Consider the following 24,573-nt stretch of genomic DNA (forward strand, 5'->3'; position numbering starts at 1 on the left):
AAAAAACTGTTTATTTAATTTTCTTATATTAGTACAAAAAGGAAGAAATTCACTAGAGTTAAGTTTTTGTATTTCAAAGTATTTCAGATGAATCTTTCTTGTTGCTCAGAGAATCTTTTTAAAGGAAGTGAAACCAAGAACTAATGAAGCATTAAATCAGCTCTCACACAGGAAATGTGTCTGGGTGTGTGTTGTTGGACTGACATCTGTCTCCTCACTGTCCTCTAAAGTGACTGCTGTCTCCTACAGTTTTTGCCCCCCCCACCCTGACAGTGCTGCCTCCCTCCAGCCAGGAGCTGCAGCAGGGTAAGGCCACGCTCACGTGTCTGGCCAACAAGGGCTTCCCCTCAGACTGGACTCTGTCCTGGAAGGTGGGCGGTATCAGCAGCAGCAGCAGCTGGGAGGAGAGCAGGAGCCGTGGGCTGATGGAGAAGGACGGCCACTACAGCTGGAGCAGCACGCTGAGGCTCCCTGCTGACCAGTGGATGAAGGTGACCACTGTGACCTGTGAGGCCACCCAGGGCTCCCACACTCCACTCACAGAGACACTGTGGACAAACCAGTGTTCTCAGTCCTGATCTGACTCTCTGAGACTCTGCTCCTGGTTTTACTCTCTTCTCTGCATTTCTGTCTTTTAACAAGAATTAGAAAAAGAAAACTTCTAAAAAGGATTCATTTCTGCTGGTTATGATGCTCAGTCTTTCAGTGTCTAAGAAAAAGAAATAAAGATTTTTGTGATTCATTCTAAATTGTTTTGTCATGTATTATATGATGTCATCAGCATACAGGTTGATTCAGTGATAAAGTGTTGAAGTTGAAGAGAATGAATGAAAAGAAACTAAATGTTTATATTTAAATCAACATGGTTTGAAGGAGTTTTCACTTAAATACTGATTTTAATCATTAAAAATAATAAAGATCAACAAAGTTTAGAAGTTGAAGATTGGTTTTCAACTACATTCAATGTTGTAAAATAACTTTGGAGTTCTTTTGGTAATTCAAATATTTCATATTAATGTTTGAATGAGATCATTTGTTCAAAACTTTGGTTTTACTCTCTAATTAAAACTAAACAGAAGTTTGTTCATGAACTGATACAATTCTAGTTTGATGGAAAATTGACTTTAATCCCATTTAAGTGATATAAAACTCACTGTGTTGGCATTTGGATTTCTACACAACTATTTTCTAAAGATTGAAATGGAAAATGTGAGGTCTGTCTGTCTCCCTTCCCTCCTGTGTGTGGAGTTAATCAGTGTCATCACAGTCACCTGTGTCTCTGTCATCAGTCTCACTGGTGTCACCTGGTGGCCTGGGTATATATACCTCTGTCCCTCACTCAGTCCTTGTGGGTTCATTGTTCTTAGTGTGGTGTTCAGTGTCTGTTGTGTTCATACCCTGTTGATCTAGTTCAGTCCTAGTGTTCTTGCTGAGATCCTGTTGTTTCTCCCCTGTCCTGTATCCACTGAGTTTTTGTCTTAGTTTTGAGTAAACTTTCTGCACCTGATCCTTGTCTCCCAGGTGTTGCATTTGGATCCTGCCTGCTTCTTCTCCTGGCACAACGGAATTATGAACTTTTTATTATGTAGTAAGAATGTTCTTACTTTTTAATGTCAGATATTACGCAGGGTCAAAGCCAAGCCTCACCTGAGTCTAACCTAAAGTGTTATGCATTCCCTACTGCTCTCTTTCCATGTTATCGGTTCACTTTAATTAGTTTGATCTAACATTTTAGTATCTCAGTCATTCCATTTTAGTAAGTTACAAGAAAGATTTATCGTTACACTTGTAATGGTTTATAGTTCACTCGTGGACTGTTTCATGTATTTATAAAATTGACAAAAATAAAAATGATGACAATTGTCAGTATCACCATTTTTGATCCTAAAACATATGCATCATTACATACTGTTTATTTAGGAATTCACAGTACACATTACCAAAAATGTAATCAATAACTTTTAAACTTTAGTTTCATTAACTAACACTTAACACCATGTCTAATTTCAATTAGACCGATATAAGCCTGGTAATTTTTTATTCATTTTTATTTAGCTGCACAAACCGCTGTATCAGTTGCTAGCACCAACGTTCTGCATACAGTCCCCTGATTGTTAAAAAAGATTTACTAAATTAGCTGCAATGCTACAATTTAGTGACTTTCACTGTAATATGCAGCCGTTTATCCCCAAAACTATTTTAATTTTTAAATGTATTATCGGGTTGTCATTATCGGAGAAAAAACCGATAACGATTCTTACAGATTTTACATGATCTGCTAATATAGGTCAGAGAATATCAACACTATGAAAGAAATGAATAGTGACATAATTATATATATGTTATTTTTACATAATTGGTATTTTAATTAAATAATGACACATTAGATCATATGTTTATGTTTTTAATTCCAGTTTTAATTGATCTATTGATGGCAGTTTTAATGTCCTCACTTTACCTCAGCTATAAGGGAAACCAGCACGAGCTAGGTTATACTGCCTCCTGCTGGTACACACTTGGTATCTGCACATTAAGACATTTTCCATTCGGAATACTTTATTTCAAATATCTTTCCCACAAAATAAAATAATCCAACTGCTTTTCAGTTTCAGCATTTATTTATCTTCAAGAGTAAGCAGACGTTAGTGTGTTTCACTGCAGAGGAATAATGCTGTACTGCATCCCTGAGGATGAAATCCAGGGAAGGTCGAGATGCTTCGTTAAAAGGAACATGCCGTGTGAAAATGGCAATACGTGTGTTGTCTGTGTATGACTGTGGAAGCTTTGGGTGTACGTGGATCGTGTTATTTTGTCTATGTATTCAAACGTGTCATCATTTAATCTATTAAATAAATAAATTATTAAGTAAATTCTATTTACTACATACTGATGTGCAATACTGCACGTTGTTCTTGACAGCCCTCGTATCCATGAAGTACGTGATGTCCAGCTGTTCGGCTAAGACGAAGGATTAAAAAAAACAAACAAACAAACATCTGAACTGTGTAGCATGGGTTCCATTGTTATCCAACTCTGCCATCTAGTGACAAACGACCATTCACACTCACAATCATACCTGTGGTCAATGGTTATAATAATAATAATAATTATTATTATTATTATTATTATTATTATTTTCATCATCATGTGCACATACTAAGGAATTTGGTTTGCGCTGAGTGTTTATCTTTTTGGAAATAGTTTTGTTGTTGTTGTTGTTTGTTTTGTTTGTTTGTTTGTTTGTTTGTTCTGTTTTCTTTTTCATATAATGTTGAGGACCGATCTTGGCGTAAATGTCTATTAACGTTGAACATGAAGAGCACAAAGCTTGTCATCTGCACCTCAAACTGTTATTTATATTTGTTTTACAAACGGATTAGCCTGAGCTGTGCAGCATTATCCAGTAGATGGCAGTATGAGGCTACCTTAAGACAAAATGAACGCAATCACAGATCTCTCACTGTAGTGCACACGGATTTAATTATGGATTGCGTAGACTCTTTATCCATCAGTCAGATTATTGGACACATCCTGCTAGTTGTTTGTTTTGAGTCTTTTCAAACCACTGTATTCGTTTCATATCGTTTTATTCTTTACACTGTCCTATGTAAATCCCACAGGAAGAAACAGGCCAAAATACCCAGGTAGTTGAGCTGCTGCTGAAAGTGATGGATGGCTTTGAGTGGGCTCAAACTACGGCGGCCGTGAGAGACCTGCTGGGGCCGTCAAGCAAACGTGCTCTCAGTTTGCAAAACCGTAATCTCATTTTACTGAATTGCGCTCTAGTTAAAGTAGACCTCGTGCTCACGTTATTAAACCGTGCAATCGCCTATCAAAACCGTGCTCTTGGTTTATTTGAGCTAAATCTGACGCACGATTACTGTAGATTAAAGTGTGAAATATCAGCAGGACGTTCTTAAACCACCAAAGAGTGTCACTATCGCTGCTGATATTTCATCTCTGTACATACACTGATTAAAGTCCAGGGTTTACCCACTAAGGAACTCAAGTTCAAAAGCTTCCTCTCAGGTCATGCATACCGGTTGTTGTTTTATGCCTGTTTTCCCATTTCCATTTCACTGGCTGGCAGTCAATAGAAGCTAAAACATTTTTTTTTTAAATCCCAAAGAATTTCCAAATGTACTATGTGCTTGTTTTAAACCAAGTTGGGTTCATCAGGACAAGAATTCAGTGCTTTTACTCATTTCTTGCTGAAATCTGAGTTTTGTGACTACAAAAAGACTAATTTTCCAGTTCAGGATATAACTCACAGTTTCTGACGTTGCTCCCGTCCTCAGAAGATGAAGCCTCCACACCGGTTCAGTAATTGCTTGGATGTAATTAAAGTTCAGTGCGAGCAGTGTGAGATTGGGATTTATAAAGGTCACGCTGGATGAAAAAAAAGATAAATGTTCTTTCTTTTTCACGTACTTTATAAGTACTGCAGTATTTTTTATTTATTTTTACTGGTTTCTTCTAACAATGAGTTTGAAGTGGAGTTTATGTGAAACAGATTCTGGCGTCACATCTCATCCCTCTGCACAAAAGAGAGTCATAACCAAGTGTTACCTCGTGATTATCCATCAGGGTTTGATGTTATTATCTTCAAGGTACAGCGTGTTAATGAGATCAGGACATCACTGACGATGATCATTATTATTTCATGTTCTGTCTGATGTGAATGAAAATAAATTGTAGGACTCCTCGTTCAACAGCCAAGATCTCACTCCGAGCAAACAAACGCAAGATGGCGTTGCATTGAAATCATTGTACATTATCATCATCATCTGCACTTTGCCTCGCCTATAAATTCATTATGAGAGGGAAACCATATCTGATGCACCACAGACGCTGCCCTGCCATTATCAGGACACATCTTGTTCCGACGTCAGGGCCATTTTGTTTTTGCCGATGCCTTAAACGTATACCTCATGGTACAGAGAGACAGCTCTGGTTTGAAGCTCACAGTGGCTTCTTGTGGGTTTCTTTTGAAGCAATACAACGTGTTAGTATTAATGAATCACTCATCAAACATTTTTTACTCCAGAACTCTCCTCTAGCACATCCCGCCCGTTTTAAATCAATCGTCTCTGGGCTCCTCAGCACAGGATCAGACCACCTCAACCGTGCCTATCCACAACTAACTGTTAACTCATCTTGTCTGATCTGCCCAAACTTAGCATCTTTAAAGCTGCGAGCTCTGTGTTTTCACTCCCTCCCTGAACACATTCTCTAATCACACACCAGACATTTCCTGTATTATGGTACACACTGTTGTGTTAACTAATCCTCCTTCAAATATCCACCTCTCCATGTTATTCCAATGCATTTAAATAGGGATGTCCAATAATATCGGTCGGCCGATATTATCGGACCCCCAATAATTAAGTAATATCTGTAAGAATTGTTATCGGTTTTACATCCGATAATGAAAACCCGATAAAGCGATGCCTGAGTTTCACCAAAAATTCTGGAATCACTTGTGGGGTACTGAGATGTTTACCACAGTTTGGGGGGAAAAGGGCTGCATATAATCGCTATCAGTTGATATCGTAATCGGAAATTAAGTGTTTGGACAATATTGGGATATCGGCAAAGAGTTAATACCAGACTTCCTGACATTTAAACATAGATAACACTCTTAGATAAGAACTTTGTGGTCCACGGAGACTTCAGGCTACCTCATCCCAGTACTCCCTGACACAGAGTTCTTCTTTTTCTCTACATTTTCCTTTATTTGTGAATACTTAAAAATACTCCAAGTTTTTTTAAATCAAATTCTGGACATTAGTACATTTCCACATGTGTCAACCTTACCCGCTGCACTTCCTTTTCAAGTATTTCTATACTTTTGTCCAGCTTCAAATACAATTACATTTCAGATTTCTGATTTTGTGGCTGAACTATTAGTGGATTAAATTCCCCGGCCCCTTGAACTCTTGAAATACCAGAAGGTACACTTTTAGAATGTATACATATTTACTGTTAGAAACAAATGGGAACAGCAATAAATTAATTCTATCACATAAAGTGAAGGTCTGTACATCTAAGAATTGATAAATTACTATAGCACAAAATCACAGTGAGACGTGTTGTACTGTATAAATAAACCAAAACACTCAGAGGAAAAGAGGTGGAAATTAAGCAGAAAAACAAATCACAATGACTTCATTCATAACTTGACATTAATTTTTACATGAAAACATTTTGGTGAGCTCACAAAGTAATGTAACCATGAACTGCTGAGAGGGGCCAATGTTGAAAGTGGAATCTAAACAGAGCCGAAGTAAAAGATTCAATAAAAAATAAAAAGTTGTTCAAACCTACAAATCTGATGGTTTCATCAGACCATCAACTCTTTAAGGTGTACGATAACAAGAACAATAATCACCAGAATTTGTGAGAAGATACATACACACACACACACACAAGCCAAAGTCAGAAACACAACCGTTTCTACTGCTGAGCTGAGTGTCCAATTCATATTTAATATTAATACAAATAGCGTTTTTAACATTTATGTGCATTTGTCTGACTGTCGCTGTCCACATCAAGTTTGACTGGTATGAAATAAATCAACCAGCGTTCTGGTCAATATTGTCATAAATATCGATCTATAAAGGTTTAAAAACAGGATTATAGAAATTATTATCAATGTGATGACATAATGATATTTGATATAAGTCAGACAGGTCTGCACATACGGATTCATAAGGCTGTCCAGATCCACCACACACCTTAATGCTCTCCTGTAGCTTGTACTTAAACATCTGTTTCACCCTGATAAAGCATTTTGACATTTAGATTACCTCACTGTGGGAGGAAGGGTTCAAATGATCTCTCTCTTTCACAGAGTATTGAAGATTGTATCGATAAGAGTACTTTTATCCCGAGAACTATACTCTAGTATTATCTACAGCAGATCGATTATGTGTGTATTCCATAGAGGCACTACATGACACCACTGTATGTTGGGGTTTAATTCTTCTTTTTTTTTCTGTGTTCTGAATTTTCTCCCCAGCCGTCTCAGACGGACAGCGATCCTTTGTTCAGACAATGGGTAGAGAAAGTAAAAGAAAACTAAAACCAGCTGCTACTTCTTGAAAAGAAACAATTTCAGTGAGAAATTTTCAGCCAATCAATAAGAGCCAGCTGCTGAAACTCTGGCCACACAGGAGACGGTCATGTCCAAAAATAAACTGAGACCAAACGAAATTCAAAAACAATCAGAAAGAGCTGAAACATTAAATATACAGTATATAAATATATATACTGTATATAAAGGTGGTCCTTGACTTGCGTCCGAGTTCCTGTCCTACGATGTGACGTAACTCAAGTCAGAACTCACATACTGAACATAAGTGTCTATGTCACTCACCTACACTAACACAGTGGTGACATCATCATCTATTACATAAAACATCAGAAGACTCTGACTTACGCCTGGGACTCATAATGAAGGGCAACATTTTCAACCTGTAATGACGCTCCGAATAAATGAATGGGAGATGGCAACGTAATCACAAAACACCATCGGTCGAGGACGCCGTAAACCAAGGACCCTCTGGATATATATTTATATATAGATGGTCTAGATAGATAGATCTATCTATCTATCTGAATATATATACATAGATAGATAGATATAGATATACTTGTATATGTGTTCACTATAGCGCCCCCTACCAGTGAAATCTGCAGCACAATACTAACTCCTTGCAGTAATGAGCAAATGGAAAGATTTTTTCAACCAAAGAGACTTTGTGCTACAGGTATAAAACACACACACACACTCACTCCCATACACAAAAGCTTATAAACACACACACAGTTGTTAAACTGTTCACCAGGGACCCTCTCAGTCTTCATCCCCTTGCTGGTCAAGTAGAGATGCTGCGTGAAGCAAACATCCTCTAAAATATCCAACCAGGGAGTGAGTGAGCTGAATGCGGCTTCGTTCCGACAAAAAGTGTCCCTCGTCTGGATAAATCTGTATTGAAAAAAGAAAATACATTTACAAGGTTATTCTTTCGTAATAATTTTTCAAACAACACCGAACCATTAGATTTTTAAATTATTATTTTTTTAATTCAAATGGGTAATTTTGTGTTGAATTAGCCCTTTAAAGTGTTAACCTTCTGGTAAGAACGTCACTTTTTTTTCTCAGTGTAAAGTGTAAATTCACTACGTATAAAGCACTTTTTTTCATCAATCGGAAAGCACCACACTTTTAATATACATATGATAATGTATTAATTGCAAAGCTTATTTGTTTAACGTAAATCTTTACGAAGACAAATGATCCCCATCTCTGTCTGTGTTTCTGTAGAGACCAAAGTAACAGGTTTTTATGAGCTTGGGTTTGGAAAATTACATTTGAATGAAAGAGTAGAGCCATGCAGACATGCAGTTTTTTAAGGTGGTGAGGGTGGCTAATCATTCCAAAGACGTGAAGATAAAAATCAAGAATTTTCAATCCAGAAGCCTGTAATTAAATCACATGGAAATGCAGTGACGTTTGACCAATTTACTAAGCACATTACAGCCTCTGTTCAAATGGTAACAATGTTAAATCCACGCAGTTAATTCATGCACATTATGTGAAACGATACAACAAAATTAAACATGGCTCAACTCCTCAGCAGTGAAAACATGCTGCAGTGCTTCTTTTTTTTAACAAAAGCACAAACAACAACAAACAACAGAAAACACATTAAAGGTGAAAATAAATAAAATAAATATTAGATACTAGAGATGAGAGGTCGGTAGCTACAGGTTAGCCAAGAAATAATGTTAACTCCAATATCTTAGCTGCAAAAACAATTCCAAATTAGTTCAGTCTTAGCTAAAGGGGCAGCTGACAATGGTAGAAATAGCCAAAAATGTTGCAGTCATGACTAAAATGACTCCAATCATCCAGCCAAATATAAATATTAGATACTAGAGATGAGAGGTCGGTAGCTACAGGTAAATAAATATTAGATTCTAGAGATGAGAGGTCGGTAGCTACAGGTTAGCCAAGAAATAATGTTAACTCCCATATCTTAGCTGCAAAAACAATTCCAAATTAGTTCAGTCTTAGCTAAAGGGGCAGCTGACAATGGTAGAAATAGCCAAAAATGTTGCAGTCATGACTAAAATGACTCCAATCATCCAGCCAAATGTCACTGAAAATATATAGAATGAAAATCAAAAAAGGCTCAAAGCTCAGGAACAGCACCACACTGACAGAATTGGGGGGGGGGAGCAAAAAGCTCAAATCCCAGAAATAGTGGAATGCCAGGTGAAGAAAGTTATATTTCCTTAAACACCAGTAACAAGCTGTATGTTGTGACCTAGTCTAAAAATGTCACTTTATCTCCAACACCTGTACCTGCATCGTGTAGTTGGCTCCAATCTTTATCAGATGTTTGATGAGCTCTGCTGAATGTTGGAAGTGGACGTTAGCTGTAGAGAGGAAATAAGACGTTAGCTTGGCAGATACTCAGGCCAGATCAATGTTTTATTGCTAATTTTGTAAAAAACAAAACAAAAGAAAGAACGTTAAGGAGACGTTAATACCATCTGCTGTGCCATGAGTCAGAAACAGGGTTCCTCCCTGAAGACCCTTCAAGTTGGTCAGGACTCTCGATGCCTGGACGCACAAAGACAAACTTAAAAAACTACAGTATTTCAAAACATGTGAAACATGTAAATGCTTTACATTGGACAGAAGAAGTAGTGGAGCGGTACTTCACCCAAAGAACACCACCTCCCAAAGTAAAACAAGGGAGTTTGAACATTACTGGTGCGGTATAAGAGAAGTACGATGAGTGATGACGTCTCTTTTTGTCTTTTATCTCTTTTTTTTATGTTACTCGTCTTTTGGTGTCAGTTAAATCATCAGCTGTGACAGTTACAAAAATAACATCCTGTGGCCCACTTTCTAGAAGCCCACTGGGGAGAAACAACACACTTGGTGACCTTGACCTCAAGGACAGGAGAGTCAAATCAAAGTAACGCTGATCTGGAGAGCTGGGAGTTCAGTTTCACTCAGACTTTTAGACACGTGTTCTAAAATACCTTTTTGATTATTAATTTAAATATTTGGGTTCTCAGTATAAATCAATCATTATTTGATAAGCCAGACTTCATTTTTATTTAGTTAGGGACAAATGTATTTCAGTTGCAGACGTTAGCAGCAGCTCACCTGGTATCTGTTATTCTCTGCTGAAGGAAAGCCCAGGTATCTCTCTGAAAAGGCTGACGCTGAAACAGAAATAGAAAAACAACATTTATATCGAGGGGAATAAGAAAATAAATTATATATAAAAAAGAACTCTTTCTTTTCATTTTGGTACGAGTACACAAAAGTTCAACATTCAACAGTACGTGCCGTAGGTTTTAACGAATGAAATCCTGAATCTATTCTGCTTTTGAACCAGAACAGAAGGATTTCCACAGACATTTTCAGAGTCTATTAAATTCTCATCTCACTCTGCAGATGCTCCTCATCTACAGCATCGCTGCAACATTGCTGCCAGAAATTAGGGCTTTTCATCCTTAACTTCAAATAGCCCAAATTCCCACGAGCAGAACCCTAGGATAATTAAAGTCACGGTGTCCAGACCAGACATGATGGACACGGTGCGGCGGAGACTGCAGCAACAGAAGTCATCAATATTTTTAATGAAGACGACGTGCTTTTATTTTAAACTTACCGTACATGGACCAGTCAACGATAGGGGTCTGAGCGGCGGCGCACCTGATCAGCCGCTCTGTTGACTTCAGCATCATCAGTGTCAGGAAGCCACCATAGTCCTGACAGGGACACAAAGAAACTATTTTCATTTTGCTTTTAAAAGTCTGCTCATTGAACAACACAGACGCCTCAATCCTGAGTGCATTTCCATTTCCTTTTTATGTCTGAATTCATACAGCTTTTTGGACAACTTGTTATAATCTTTGTTGTTGCCTTTGCCACTGTTCTGTGTGTCACACTATACCATTCTCCCAGCTCCATAAAACCTTTGACTAGTTTGGATTATAGAATAAGTGTTATGTTGCTTTATAATAGAGATGTTTCACTTCCTATTACAGTTATTTCAAAAACAAGACCAACAAACCACTGCGACGGTAACTAGTCATCAGCTTGGGTAATCATTTTTACATTGACCTGCTGTTTTTTCCCCGCTCTGACTTGTTTATCTTCCTTTTGACAAATAAGCTCTCGATAATTCCTGGAAATGGAGAGACTGCACTCATTTGAAAGATCCATGTATTTGTGTTGATGCCTTTATTTACTGAATAAAATAACTCCCAGATATGTGTGTTGGTTTAAATAGACTATTTCTGTGAGTGTAATGAGACTGGGATGTGGGACGCTTCTCTATTTATTTATTAAACGGACAAGCGAAATCTGGCTGCAAATGAAATGACTGAGGATTCATGTTAAAACTAATCACTACATTCAGTAAACAGATTTTTTTTTTCTTCCTGATGATGTCTGCACATCATTTCCAGCTTCATTATTTTTTATAAAACGGGTGAGAAAAAAGTCCTTACAATCAGATCCTATTATAGGAATCCTGCTAATAATTGGTTTTGGAAATGGAAAATCTTTCTCATCATTTTCATGCAGCGCTGTTTGTCTGAGTACACTGTCTCAAATACAGACCTTTCCATAGACGCCAACGCGAGTGTGATCGATAAATGGCAGCTTCAACAGGTATCTGGAGAACACAGGCAGGGACAAACAGTTTAACTGCGTTAGAAATTCAAGGGCAAGACGATTTAATTCACAGAAAGAAAAGTCTCCCCTGGATGAAGCAAATCATTGATTTGTTTTTCCTCAGAAGTAAATTTAGGGCTTGTCCTCAGATTCTCAGAAATCAGGTTGAAGGAATACATCATGCCCTCAGGGTCTACGAACAGAGTGTTACGTACTCAAGAGCTGCTATTTGGTCGTCTGTGTCGACCGTGCCGAGCCTCTGATGGATCTGCTCTAATACCCTGTAAGATGTGAGGAAGATTAGTTTAGCTTTCGCAGAGTCGCTGCATTGTTGTGACAGTTAAAGGAAAACGTTTGACACCTTTGTCCTCTTAATCCTGACCCTCTGCCGTCAACCCTCGCCACGATGACCTGATCAGCTCCGACAAGCACTGAGTCCCAGTCCAAAAAGAACTCCTCCGTCACCGTCTGGTCTCCTGGTGAACTGTCACTTTAAGAGGAGACAACGATAGATTACAATCTCAATGCCACACCAGAAAAAAACAATACAAAACACATACAGAAGCATCGGTCTCAAACACCCGGCCCGCAGACCACTTTCAGCCCAGGGACTGGCCACATGTGGCCAGCATCTACATGTCAATGTAATGTAACGTGAGTCCGTGGCTGTTAGATTCCCTCAGCTCAGCTCATACTGTTCAGTCTGTATGTGGTGGTATTTATACACACATGCAGCCAGAGAGAAACAAACCTGGTGTGAAAATCAATTGTTAGCACCCCCAGTGGCCAGACCTGTGGACTCACAGACATCTGTTAGAAACGCCCATAAAAGGCAGGGCGGTGGCAGCCATGTCACAGTGAATCCAGGCGCTGTTTGTGTTGTTGCAGGTCGGTGGCTAAAAACGTTTGTTTGTTAACGGTTTGTTAAAGCAAAGTGAGATTAACCATGTCAGAAACAAATTCTGAACTTTTTTTTTGTTTTAACCGTGGCTGCAGTTGTGTGACACAAGTCTTGTGATCAAGGATTAAGATAATTGAATTGATTTAATCTGTAATTTTAAGTCACACTATCTAACACCGAAGCACACCACGCGCGCACACACACACACAAGAATTCCTGCCCTCGTGTTTTTTAGCTTTTCATGTCCCGTTTACTATAATTCAATGTAAAAGAAAACGTGTTTTTGCTGTGTTCGCAGCTGCTCAAATGCAAATGAGGTCAAATCTCTGGGCAGGGCATAAATGAAGCAAATGTAAATGTAATCACAGCAGAAAGAAGCTTACACAATAAGGAGAAGGCCGTAGAGGAAGGACTCAGAGAAGTCGGGAGGAAGGATGAGCTTCAAAGGAAGCTCTGTGAAAGAAATAAAGAAGAGAGAGACACGAGAGGCAGAAAAATTAGTGGGAGGAGAGGAACCTGACAAAGAGAGACTGAGGGGGAGAGAGGAGGGGAGAGGGGGAGGGTGGTGTTTCAGAGATAAGTCACTCATGCTTCAACTGTACCATTGTTGTCATTAGTGATCGTCCTGATTTCACTGTGAGTCCTCCTCTTGGTCTGCAGCGCTGCCAGCAGAGGCAGGTTTTCGTCCAAAATGAAATATGCTGTGAAGTGAAACACATTTGTTAGTTTAAACCAAACATCAGAGCCTGAACTAAGAACAGCAGTTTTTAATGGTTGGTGAGAAAACATTAGCAGCAGAATGTTTTTGTTTTTTTTTAAACAAGCAAGAATTTGACTAAAATAAACCAGAGAAACATGAAATTCTTTCATAAAGTCATCTCAAATGGAACCCTGAAATAAATGATTATGTATTCATCTGCTGTAATTCAGCCCCTTGATGCAGTTGTCCTTTTTTGGTCTTCTACAGGTCTACAATGGTGACTCATCCATCGCCAAAACAGCCTTTCTATTTTTATATTTCTAGTAGTTTTGGCAAAAATGTTTTGGTTTTTTTCCCTTTGCAATAATGATTCAAATTAAGTTTTATCTGGTTTAGCTGCACATTTTCAACAGTGTGAAGCCCCACAGATGTGTGATTAACCATACTGCCGAACTGAGACCAAATGATAGCCGTGTTATAGAATCTTTGTTTATAGCACCCCCTGTAGGAAAGGGATTTATAAGTACTGTTAGGATCTTGAAATGTGTCCTTCTACGTGAGAGATTTTGCTAAAAAGTCTACACTTCTCGTCCATGTGGACTAAAACAAGCTACAATTCATATGCTATTTTCCATAAATGTAGTGCAATTCAGCAGAATAACGTTTTGTTTCATCCCAGTGGCCAATGGAAAGATTTCCTCTTATATATTGTTATATCTGCTGAGACAGTTTCAAGAGTGAGCTGATGCAGAAAGAAGAAAACAAAAAAACCCAACACCAATAGTTTAAATACATTATTCAACATTTCATCCACCAGAGGCACAGGTGAAAAAAAACAACCAGGGAGGTTTTGTTATAAAAACACTGACTGATCCAGACCACTAGGTGAAAAAACCTACACAAGAGCCACGGGCAGATTTGTGGTCATTTAATGTGAGGGACGATCATCCACGAAGTGAAACACACCACATACAGTGTCATGTCTGACTCCGTGTCACCTCCGGCAGCTGCACACGTTGTTGTTAAAACATTTCATTTTAGCACAGATGTGAGGGAAAGCTCATCCATCCAAACAACGATGGCATCAACACTCTGTGTTTTCGCTCAGTGAATGTAATTAAAACTACTCACATTCCACATCATCAAGACTTAAGAGCAGCACAGCTGGAACTCCAGGACCTGCAGAGATAATGTTTCTTTATAAACCCAGTTTTCATTTCTGACACTTTATGAGAACAATGCGAGTTGATGACAAATGTGTCTGTGCACAGGCTAAACAGATTGAAAGCTTAAGGTTTTAACTGTGAAATATTTCTCCTGTCACTGGTGTCATATTTAAAGCAAAAGCAGCAAATGAAACAGCAAAGGCAATAGGTCACATAAATACTTTGCTTTCTAGATTCCGAACCTAAACGGATTTTTATTCTTCTTTTCAATTTTACCCTTATCCTCTTTTATAGTTTATGGAACCGCGCATTGAAATATATCGAATTTGAAAAGTAATTGGACAGCCAAAGCGTAAAAAAAAAAAAAGTCAGCAGCTTCTGTGGATATTTGTCCTTGAAGCCATAAATAGTGAGTTATAAAATCAAGGTTCAGGCAATTTTCTTTCAAAAGTGACAAAGCAAGAATATCATTATTTAGAAAATAAACACTGTGTCCTATAAACCACTAAAAATCTTATCAGGTTACTTCCTGTCGCACAAATACAAATCAGACTTGAAGTTCTAGAAAATACAATTGTTTAGTTTTTTTCCACTGGAGGTTTACTTAATGTTTGGAACCAGTTTCAGACTGTAATTATAAAAGTCGTTTAATCTATCACTTTCTTAGCATTAGCTGCCATAGTTAGTGTTCAAAATGCCACAAATATTGTGCTTTTTTAAAGCAACTTCATTGTGAATTAGAAAAAAACAAGGCTCATTTTAGAACTTGAATTAAATGACCGCCTTCAACAGTCCTACGTGTATTTAACGTCATTTTTAACAGTTGCTGAGCGCCGCAGCACACATGAGTCACAAACATGGCCTGGAATACATATAAGACACACATAAATGTATGTAAGCATATAAATATATTTTATAAATTGTACTTCTATATAATTTTACACAATATTTAATAAAACTGTGGTGGTGACCACATATAATTGGCCACTCACCAACTGTGGTCCACGGGTCTCCTATTGCCAACCACTAATTTAAAGAACTGATGGACAAGACTGATGGGCCTTTAACATCAAAAGTCTTATTAGTGTGACCTGTTTTGATGTTAGCGTCACCTAGAGTAGTTTCTCTGAATCACTTTAATAAATATTTTGGACAATTGTTCTGTATTTCATGTGAGAAAAGAGGTCATGAGAGTAGAGTGTTTCCCTCTAATTTGTGTCATTACATGCATTTATTTTAGAATCACAACTCTTTATGGAATTATTTATTTATGTTTAAGAATGAAGTACAAAGCAGTACTAATCATATTTATAATAATAATTATAAACTGTGTTCACATCTGATCTCATTTCCAGCGAGCCGAGTGGCTTGAACGAGTGCTCCCTAATAAAGGGGCCGTCTGGCGTATTTCAGGCTGTCAGGTGAAATATTAAGTTAAAACATGGAGCACATTACTGTCAACAACAGGAGAAAGCACTGATTTAACCTTTTCACAGAATCTCTTTGTTTTTTTTACTGAGTGGATTTGTATCTGAAGGGATTTCTCGCCCACTCTCTCTGACCTTTACAGCGCAGTATGGCATGCTGCGCATCGGGATGGACGTCCGCATCAAAGAAGGTACAATCCTCTCTCAGTCCACAAGTGAGACACCTCCGCGGAAACAGGCCGAGAGTAGACACACTGACAAGAAGGAAGCAAGGAAGTACAAAAGTTCTCACTCAAAGAAGTGAAAAATATGACGTTAATGCAAGAAAAAAAAAACATATCGTCTTTGTTGTACCTGAATAAATGTCTCTGTTGTGCAGATTCCTCTGTGCTCAGAAAGTAACTGTGGAAAGAGGCAGAGAGGCTGAGGTAGGACAAGGTTATAGATCCATTGTACAGCATATCGGCCTTCATTGCATAAAGATGTCAATGTCAAAACAAACCCTTGGGCTCATACAGTGGTAGAACCTCACACCTCATTTAGTCATGAGCAAATAATTAGTTACTGTTGAATGGAAATGAGGTATTTAACATTCTTAGATGTGTGGGCTGGTGAAAATAAAATAAAAGTTTAAGTTTAAAAAAGGCCAGGTCAAAACATCTAGAACCTTCTGAAGGAGGTAGAATGGCTAGAGATATTAAAAGGAAACTAAATCCAAGTCTGTGATGAGCTTCAAGTAATTTGATGAAAAACTGAACTGAAAAAAAATGGTTGCAGTTTTTAAAGTCGTTGCTGAATGAAAGACTTGAGCCGCTTAACAGTCACTGGTCAATATCACACAAATATATTATATATGTTATAATATTGCATATGTATAAATAAAACTGAAATGTGTTTCTGAAAGTGACAAAACTTTTTTTTTTAATGTTGGGTACTTTACACTGGAGAGATAACTTGGACTTACACAATCTGGTTGTCCTCGTCGTAAGCTAAAATTCTTGTCACTTCCCAGTTTCCTGACGTGAGGTGACGCACTTCGTTCTGGTTGCTCCGTGACTGAAAGAACAAGATCAAATATGCCAACAATCCTGCTGAGGAGTACTTCAGCAGCGACAGACTCAGACTCAGTCACATGAAGTCACAGGCGTGCGATGAGAGTCACCTTCTTGGTGAACATGGTGATGTGGTTGAAGTCTCCCTGACCTCCTTGTTTCACAGGCAGAGCGAGGAAAAACCTGCTCCCGTCTTTAGAGAACAGCGGCTCCTGACTCTACGTACAGACACACTGGATGTTAGCGGTGACGCACTTTATGTACAACGGAGTCTCCATCGATCTGTGCCTGACTCAATAATGAAACATACGTTTTCTGTAAAAAACAGCACAGCATATCAGAGTTTGGTTTGTCTCAGATTTACCTGTCTGGAAAGCCAAGTCTCTGAGGACTCCTCGTGTTTCTGAATAGAGAGGGAGGAGAGTAAAATCTAGTCGTTATTATGGAAACGGCTCTCTGTAGGTTGTTCTTGTAAATCGGTTCAGTAAAGCGATGTTAACTGCGGTGCAGAAAATACATAATATCCATTGTCTGGACTCTCGGGCCAAATAATCACTACAGTTTCAGATTAGGCCAGGTTTATTACAACTAAATGAATGTTCTTTGAACAGAGTCTGATGTGTTTAAAAAGTAATGTAATTTAGTGTTGGGGCTTTCAAACCAAAAACACCTGTCGCCCATGTCTTTGTTCAGTTACAGGAGTACTAAAATACGTCTTCACTTTCTTTATCACCCTAACCTGCTGCACATTCTATGCAGCTCAAGTTTGCTATGTAGAAACAATTGCAAACACTTTTTCCACCAGTACTTCTTCCTGTATGTGCTTATATACTTCTATCACTCATATTTCATCTACCGTTGATTGTGACTTTTCATACACAGACATTTACTGGGACTCCGGACATCAACAACTGGAACATTATGTCCACACTAAGAACAAGACAAATCTTAAAAACCATCGCTGAGGAACCAGGTTTTCTGTGTCGAAATGACATAAACTCAACGGTATGACTTTGATTATTTACAGTATTCTTTCTGCTCTGAGAGAAAATATTTTCTAGTCACAGACACCTACTTGAGGACAGACTCCTAAGGTGGAGTCACAGACTGTCAGTAGTGAAACGTTTTGGAGTCTGTTGACCCAACGCACTGCCAGGTGAGTATTACTGATCCATTTTACCATGGTCACATAGAAATCTCTGCAGAAGGGAAAAAACATAAATAGAGTTACTGATGTGTTTTTGGGGCCATTTCCCCAAATATAATCCATATCAAGGTCTTAGTTGGGATATACAGTACAGTACCTCTGGTCTGGCTGTACCACGGAATATGTATGTGTGTGTGTGTGTTTCACCTGTTTCTGAACTGATCAGGAGGCTGCAGCTCCTGAGTGTGTGTAGCTCCAATCAGGTTGACCACCGACAACTTGACCACGGGGTTCTTCTGACCGGCCTAAAGTATCCAAACAAACAATAAGACATACACTTAAAACCGGGTGTTTAACCGAGTGCAGTTCTACATGTACTTTCTATGGTTTATGGATTGTTTTGATAGAACATTTCACTGGTGTTTTTTTTTAATTAACATTTATTTATCCCTTTTCTATTATGAGAACCTCATTATGTCTTTCGTCTAAACCCAGTTCCACCATGATGGAAATGTATACAGATACGTATAAGTCAGATTTTTATGATACCCAATATACAAAGGAAATTATTGGCAGATACTTCCATCTATCCATCATTTCTGCTGATCCAAAGTTCCAATATACATCTACACTGGAACATTAGTTCATAAGAAACATTAACTTCCCTTTTTCTTGGCCGCAGTTGTGTACAAACATGTATCTAATATTTTCATGGACACAGCAGGGATGTGAGGGTGGCATTGTAAAAATTAAAAAAACAAAAAATAAACAAAAACTGAATTACTATTTACCATTACTATTTTACCATAGAATGATTTCGTCCAATGATCTGTGCTATAGGTGGCGCTTTGGCCTAGAGGCAATGTCTCTGTCATTGGTGTGGAACCCCAGGGTTCACCTCCTGGGCAAGATTGAATCAAGGTTAGGGCGGTTGGTACCTTCCAGTGGACTCACCACCAGCAGGAAGGTTCAGGGGGGTTGGTATGGGGCAGTGTGATTTGGGTGGAGACTGCTGCCCCCGTGACCCGGTAACGGATAAGCGGATGAAAATGGATGGATGGATGGATCTGTGCTATATATTTGTTTTTTTATGATTTAAATCAAATGTTTGAGACAATCAGATGCCGTTGCTACTCTTCTTCTGTGCAGCGACTGTTGTTGCCAAGATATGATGAGATGTGAAACACCTCCAGTAATCAAAGTGAATGTTACTGGATGGGAGAAAAACACTGTTTTTGGTGTTCTTTTTTTTTTCTGGAGAAGTCAGTGCCTCACCAGCTGTGAAGCTCACTGCACATCACTGCACATCATATACACAGAGTCACCTCATTTATAGACTAAAGTTGGAAAAACATTCTTTTAGTGTTTGTTTTGAGGACACTAAAATATAATTCTGATAAATCTTTAGCAATAAATAGTAAAAACAAAAAAGTCATTTATTTTCATGTGGCATCTGTGCTAGTCTTTTTGTCCTTATCTATTCTAATCCAGCAGGTGCAGCAGCTGAACCTCACCATAGGATATGGGTAGTGAAGTCCTCGAGGGTAGGTGCTGCCAGTGAACTGTGGCAGAGCCATGCTGGGCACCTGAGTGTCGTTGATAGTGAGGAAAGCCAATCGCTCTCCGTCCGGCGACCACCAGTGAGCCAAGTGTGACTGCAGAACCTCCTCTGCTCAGAAAACAGAGAAAGTAGATTTTCAGTCTCACTGAACCGGAGATAATGTGGGCGACAGCCGGAAAACAGGGACGTCAGCGTCTCTTTTAAAGATGTAATTGCACTTCATTTACTTTTGTTATTTGTGTTGATTTTCGGGACCTCTATTTTGCTCATTTGCTTTTTTCTTTCACAAATTCACTGAGGTTTTAAACTAGGACCTATAATAGGGTGTCACTTCGTACCCCTCCCCCCCATTCGCTGCCAACAGTAAATGCAGATAAAAAACAAAAAGGGGGAAAAAAAGCTCACTACGAATCTAAAAGCTGAAATTATTCTCATTTATTTCTCCTCTGCCTCAGTCCGTGATTATGAGGTGTTCTTTGTGTAAACTGCACACAGAGCAACATGCTGTGGTTGTGTTTGTTTACGCAGTGACTTAATGGATCGTAGGGGCTTCCTGTGGTTTTTTCCCTCCATTTCCACTCATTTCCCCATGTTTTTTTACTCTCCCTGCTGCATGTTTGAATGTCTAAAACAAAGATCTTAAGTAGATAAAGAGGGAGCGCCACTTTGGTTTTTAAACGTTTCTTTGACCAGAGATCACGCTGTTTGACGTTTTCTTTCTGCTTTTATTTTCAAAGATTAGAATAATCATAAACCAACGGATAAAAAAAAAAGGAAAAGGAATTCTGAGGTCTGTCTGTCTCCCTCCCCCACAACCAGCTGTGCAATCAGTGTCATCACAGTCACCTGTGTCTCTGTCATCAGTCTCACTGGTGTCACCTGGTGGCCTGGGTATATATACCTCTGTCCCTCACTCAGTCCTTGGGGGTTCATTGGTCTGTGATAATGCTATGTGTTTTGTGTGTGTGTCATGTCAAAACCTTGTGCTTTTGTTTTGTGCTCATGTCATGTCATGTGTTTGTGCCTGGTGAGGTATCACAAGTTGCTGTATTTAGGTTTTGGACTGTTAAAATCAACTTCGTGCACCTGATCTTCACCTCTCTAGTGCTGCGTTTGAGTCCTGCCTGTGTCCCTGTTCTGTTTAACCTTTACTGATCAGCGCCAAACATGAACCGATCACAGAGAACCAAAGTGTGCCGAAAATAGGTGTGCAAAACCATGCATCTGCCACACTATCAGATTTGTACTGTTTTTTTTTTTTTTACCAACAGCCTTTGCTCTGTTTGCTTATCATAAAAGGAATTTGAAAAGTGCTTATGTAAAAATAAGAGTGATTACACACTCACTCCTGAAGAATAGCAGAACTGGTAAAAAGCTCTGAGCTGTACAAAAAGAGCTCTTGCCTAAAGTTTTCCTTTTAAACCACGACTGGCTACAAATGCTAATGAAAAATAATTGTTTTCAGGGCCATTTAAAGAATACAGGCTGAGGACTATAACGTTGTAAAAAGAGTAAGGGCCACAGGCAGAAATGACTGCTGAATGTGCAAAGCTGCAGTGACAAACATGGCCACATGGGCTCAGAACTACGACAGCAGTTTAACAGCGCTCAAAAATACATAAAAAATACTGTGATAGGAAATGAAATCCTCCAAAGACTTTGTCAAGTCTGGGCATGAACTAATTAGTGATGGAAAATCAGAGAATATCTGTTTCATTTAGGAGAAATGAGCTAAATTATTGCAACAATCACTGTACTAATTTACCTGATGCAGAAAATCCTGTAAAAATTCTTAAAAGTGTATTATGAGAAGACAGATCAGATTAGATGAGGTTATGCATTGAAGCACTATGAAAAAGTGAATGTATAGTAAAAGACCAAAAACCATGGACCCTCTTTACTCAGGTCACATCACACTTCAGTCTTGTGTGTCAGGCTAACCTTCGTAGAGCCAGTCAGTCAGGCCGTTGAAGATGACTCCATCAATCCCAGAGGAGGTGATTCTCAGGGAAACGCTCCTCACATCGGACTGGTAGTAGATATTGTTCTCAAAGATGTAAATCTGAGGAGGGCATTCAGGTTGTTTTGCATATCATCTGTTTTTATCTCAGCATAAAGCTAATAGAATCTCTGCACTTTGCTTAGAGCATGCTAATAAACAGAGGAGGAGGAGAAGTGTGATAGATCACGACTTTCAGTCTCACCAGCTGCTGTCCTTGTCTTCCCCATGCTGCGTGCTGAAGGACCGCATTCTGAACCTCCGGGGGGTTCAGCTCCCAGACTTCCCTGAAAAACAAACAGAGTGGTTCACCTAAGTCTTTAACCATCCTTGTGTTTCCAGTTTGTATCCAGAAAAAGATGACAAAATATATATTGTTTTAGTATAACTTGTAAAAAAAAACCTCAACATACAGAGATAATCTAATAATTCTACAGGCATGGCGATCAAGGTTTTATTAATTTTGAACATGGGCTACAATGCAGCCAAGGGTTTCCAACAGTCATGAATGTATTTTTCACCTGGCCTGACACAGTCAGTCTGGTCTTTGTGTGCATTTACATATTTAATTTCTTCTTTTTGTTTTACCCTCTCAGAGGAATTATTTTTGGCAGCAACCATGTGATTCTAATCATGTCTAAAAAATGTTATTGATAAAGTGATGGTCAAAAGAACTGCTCTGATCCAGTGTTGATGCTGTTTATCAGATGAAGGCCTTTTTAATTTGTCCCATAATTTTCTACTCCTCACTTTTCCTTTTACTTAATTTGTCTTAAAATAACCTCTGCTTCTTCCCATTTCCTTTATGTATCTGTACAGTAACTTCATTATGGTTTAAGGAGGTTGATAAGACATTATCTGTGGTTTAAATATAACAGTGAGTTATCACTCACAGGTAGAAGGCCAATAATACTATTCAGTTTTTTTATATTTGTGTATTTCAGTGACACCGTGTCAGAAAAATTGTCACCAGTGTGTGGACAGTAAACTCACCATGAGAAAAGAAAATCACTGCATGCACACAGTGAAAAAAAACAGACTGAAAATGACAAGTTTATCCAGTTCATTTTGACTTAACCGTAAAGAAAACAAGAGAAGTGCTTAGGCACAAAACTAAGCATTAAATAAAATCACAACCAACGTCTATTTTTGTAAAAACAAACACAGACACAGCATTGCTGCATTTAAAAACAGGAAAGATGGATCAGGGAGTTGAGGAAAAAAAAATTGCTTACCTCGTGTAGATGTTGTAAACAATGTAAGACGCTGTATATGAATATCTGTACATCTGAAAAGAGAGTTCACGCCATCAGGCAACGCAAACAAGAGATCCTTGTCTGTTAAACGTTCGGAGCGATGACAGCGAGAGGGAACAAGGTCAATGAATAAATAATGAGGACAAGGAATGAAAGAAAACAAGCTTTTCTTAACACAACAGAGAGCAAACTGAAAAAGCTGAGGTCAGCTGATTTCTCTTTTACTGACAGATCACATCTGTGTGTAGACCTGCACCAGACAGTACACTGGCCTACAATACTCCTTCACAAATACTGATTCACATTTGAATGACTTTGTGGTTTAATAGTGTAGTAGAAGATCCTGAGTTCAAGCACCAGAGGAACTTAATAGCGCCTCCTGTGGGAGCCTGTGTGGGTTGAAAAGACGCACACTGAATTCATTCAATTAAAGGGACTTTTCTATTTGTAATTAACGGTGGGAATTAGACTAATGTTCTGATACTATATGCAAACACTTTTACAACATACATTTACATTTACAACATTTAACACTTCATTGTTGGTTTATGTGCGGGATGACGGATAATATCTGCGGACCAATATTATCGGCCCGATATTAGCATAATTATGTAATATCTGTAAGAACCATTATCGGTTTTGAAAACCCAGTAACGAAATGCCTGGTTTTCACCAAATGACGTGGGCCCTAAAATGGCTTTGGGGATAAACAGCTGTATATTAAAGTGAAAGACACTAGATGGCAGCATTGCAGCTCATTTAATTGATCTATTTTAATAATCGGGGGATTGTATGTAGAATGCTGGTGTACAGATAAATATAACCAAGACTGTAATATTACTGATCATTATCGGTTGATATCGGAACCGAAAATGTATATCAGCATATCAGATATTGGAATAAAGTTCGGAGATCGGACATCCCTAGTTTACGTACTAAAACCAATATTAGTAGGAAAAAGGACAAAGTTTGTCTCAGAAAGAAACTTTCATAGAAATTCTGGTAGACGGCAGAAATATACAGGGCTCAAAGGTCAAAGGCATTTGGCAGCAGAATTCATTCATTCATTAAGCACAGAGATTTCTCTTGGAAGCTGAAATTCTTCAATATTTTGGGCTAATCTGACAGAAATCTTTTGCAAAGTTCAACACAATCCTTGTTTACAAAGCCTGGGGCCTTGGTTGACCCTCCTCGTTTTGCACATCATTTTGATCCTCAAAGATGTTACCAGCCACAGTAACCTGTGCTGTTAGTAAGGATCTGACCCCAGCTCCTCCACTCACTTTGGAAAACAAAAACCAACACTGCTAATTTTAACTGAGGGCACAAAAAAGCATCAGTAAAAGCATTTAAAGTTTTCATTGATGCTAACAGAAATATGTTTTTAAGTGCAAGCTTATATTAAGTGGGCAGACTCTTCACACTGACTGATTTCTCTGTCTTTAAGCACAGTGTGCAGCACAGCACTCTGCACAGCTAATTTCCCTTTCAGCCAAATTCAACTGAGAGCTGCTGAAAAAAATAAAATAAAATAAACCCCAGTGTTTACAGGTTGTTTTTCTACTCTGCTCCTTTGTTCCATATACAGATAATGTGGCTCTTTTGCAGCTCTCTCCCTGCTTTCTTGTACTCCCAAATCTTTCTGTATCAAACA

The 24,573-nt window shown here is 38.6% G+C and overlaps 1 protein-coding gene across 2 annotated transcripts in view; it reads right to left on the reverse strand.

Annotated features, from left to right (window-relative positions):
- Window positions 1-6,267: 6,267 nt before the first annotated feature.
- The window catches only part of LOC103389598 (inactive dipeptidyl peptidase 10-like), a 50,312-nt gene continuing 32,006 nt past the window's right edge, over window positions 6,268-24,573 (reverse strand). For both annotated transcript variants that reach the window (XM_017038607.2, XM_008325061.3), the window contains exons 6-27: window positions 22,899-22,951; window positions 21,869-21,950; window positions 21,606-21,726; window positions 19,618-19,772; window positions 18,311-18,408; window positions 18,032-18,155; window positions 17,321-17,359; window positions 17,067-17,174; window positions 16,869-16,960; window positions 16,259-16,306; window positions 16,040-16,158; window positions 14,443-14,490; window positions 13,214-13,312; window positions 12,995-13,064; window positions 12,072-12,200; window positions 11,926-11,991; window positions 11,657-11,711; window positions 10,701-10,800; window positions 10,190-10,248; window positions 9,562-9,634; window positions 9,374-9,447; window positions 6,268-7,990 (exon numbers count right to left, since the gene is read on the reverse strand). In XM_017038607.2, coding sequence (XP_016894096.1) covers window positions 7,859-7,990; window positions 9,374-9,447; window positions 9,562-9,634; window positions 10,190-10,248; window positions 10,701-10,800; window positions 11,657-11,711; window positions 11,926-11,991; window positions 12,072-12,200; window positions 12,995-13,064; window positions 13,214-13,312; window positions 14,443-14,490; window positions 16,040-16,158; window positions 16,259-16,306; window positions 16,869-16,960; window positions 17,067-17,174; window positions 17,321-17,359; window positions 18,032-18,155; window positions 18,311-18,408; window positions 19,618-19,772; window positions 21,606-21,726; window positions 21,869-21,950; window positions 22,899-22,951 — 1,944 coding nt within the window. In that variant the 3' untranslated portion in view covers window positions 6,268-7,858. The remainder of the gene's footprint in view (window positions 7,991-9,373; window positions 9,448-9,561; window positions 9,635-10,189; window positions 10,249-10,700; window positions 10,801-11,656; window positions 11,712-11,925; window positions 11,992-12,071; window positions 12,201-12,994; window positions 13,065-13,213; window positions 13,313-14,442; window positions 14,491-16,039; window positions 16,159-16,258; window positions 16,307-16,868; window positions 16,961-17,066; window positions 17,175-17,320; window positions 17,360-18,031; window positions 18,156-18,310; window positions 18,409-19,617; window positions 19,773-21,605; window positions 21,727-21,868; window positions 21,951-22,898; window positions 22,952-24,573) is intronic.

Source organism: Cynoglossus semilaevis, chromosome 14 (genome assembly GCF_000523025.1).
Source record: "Cynoglossus semilaevis isolate Cse_v1.0 chromosome 14, Cse_v1.0, whole genome shotgun sequence".
Taxonomy (NCBI): domain Eukaryota; kingdom Metazoa; phylum Chordata; class Actinopteri; order Pleuronectiformes; family Cynoglossidae; genus Cynoglossus; species Cynoglossus semilaevis.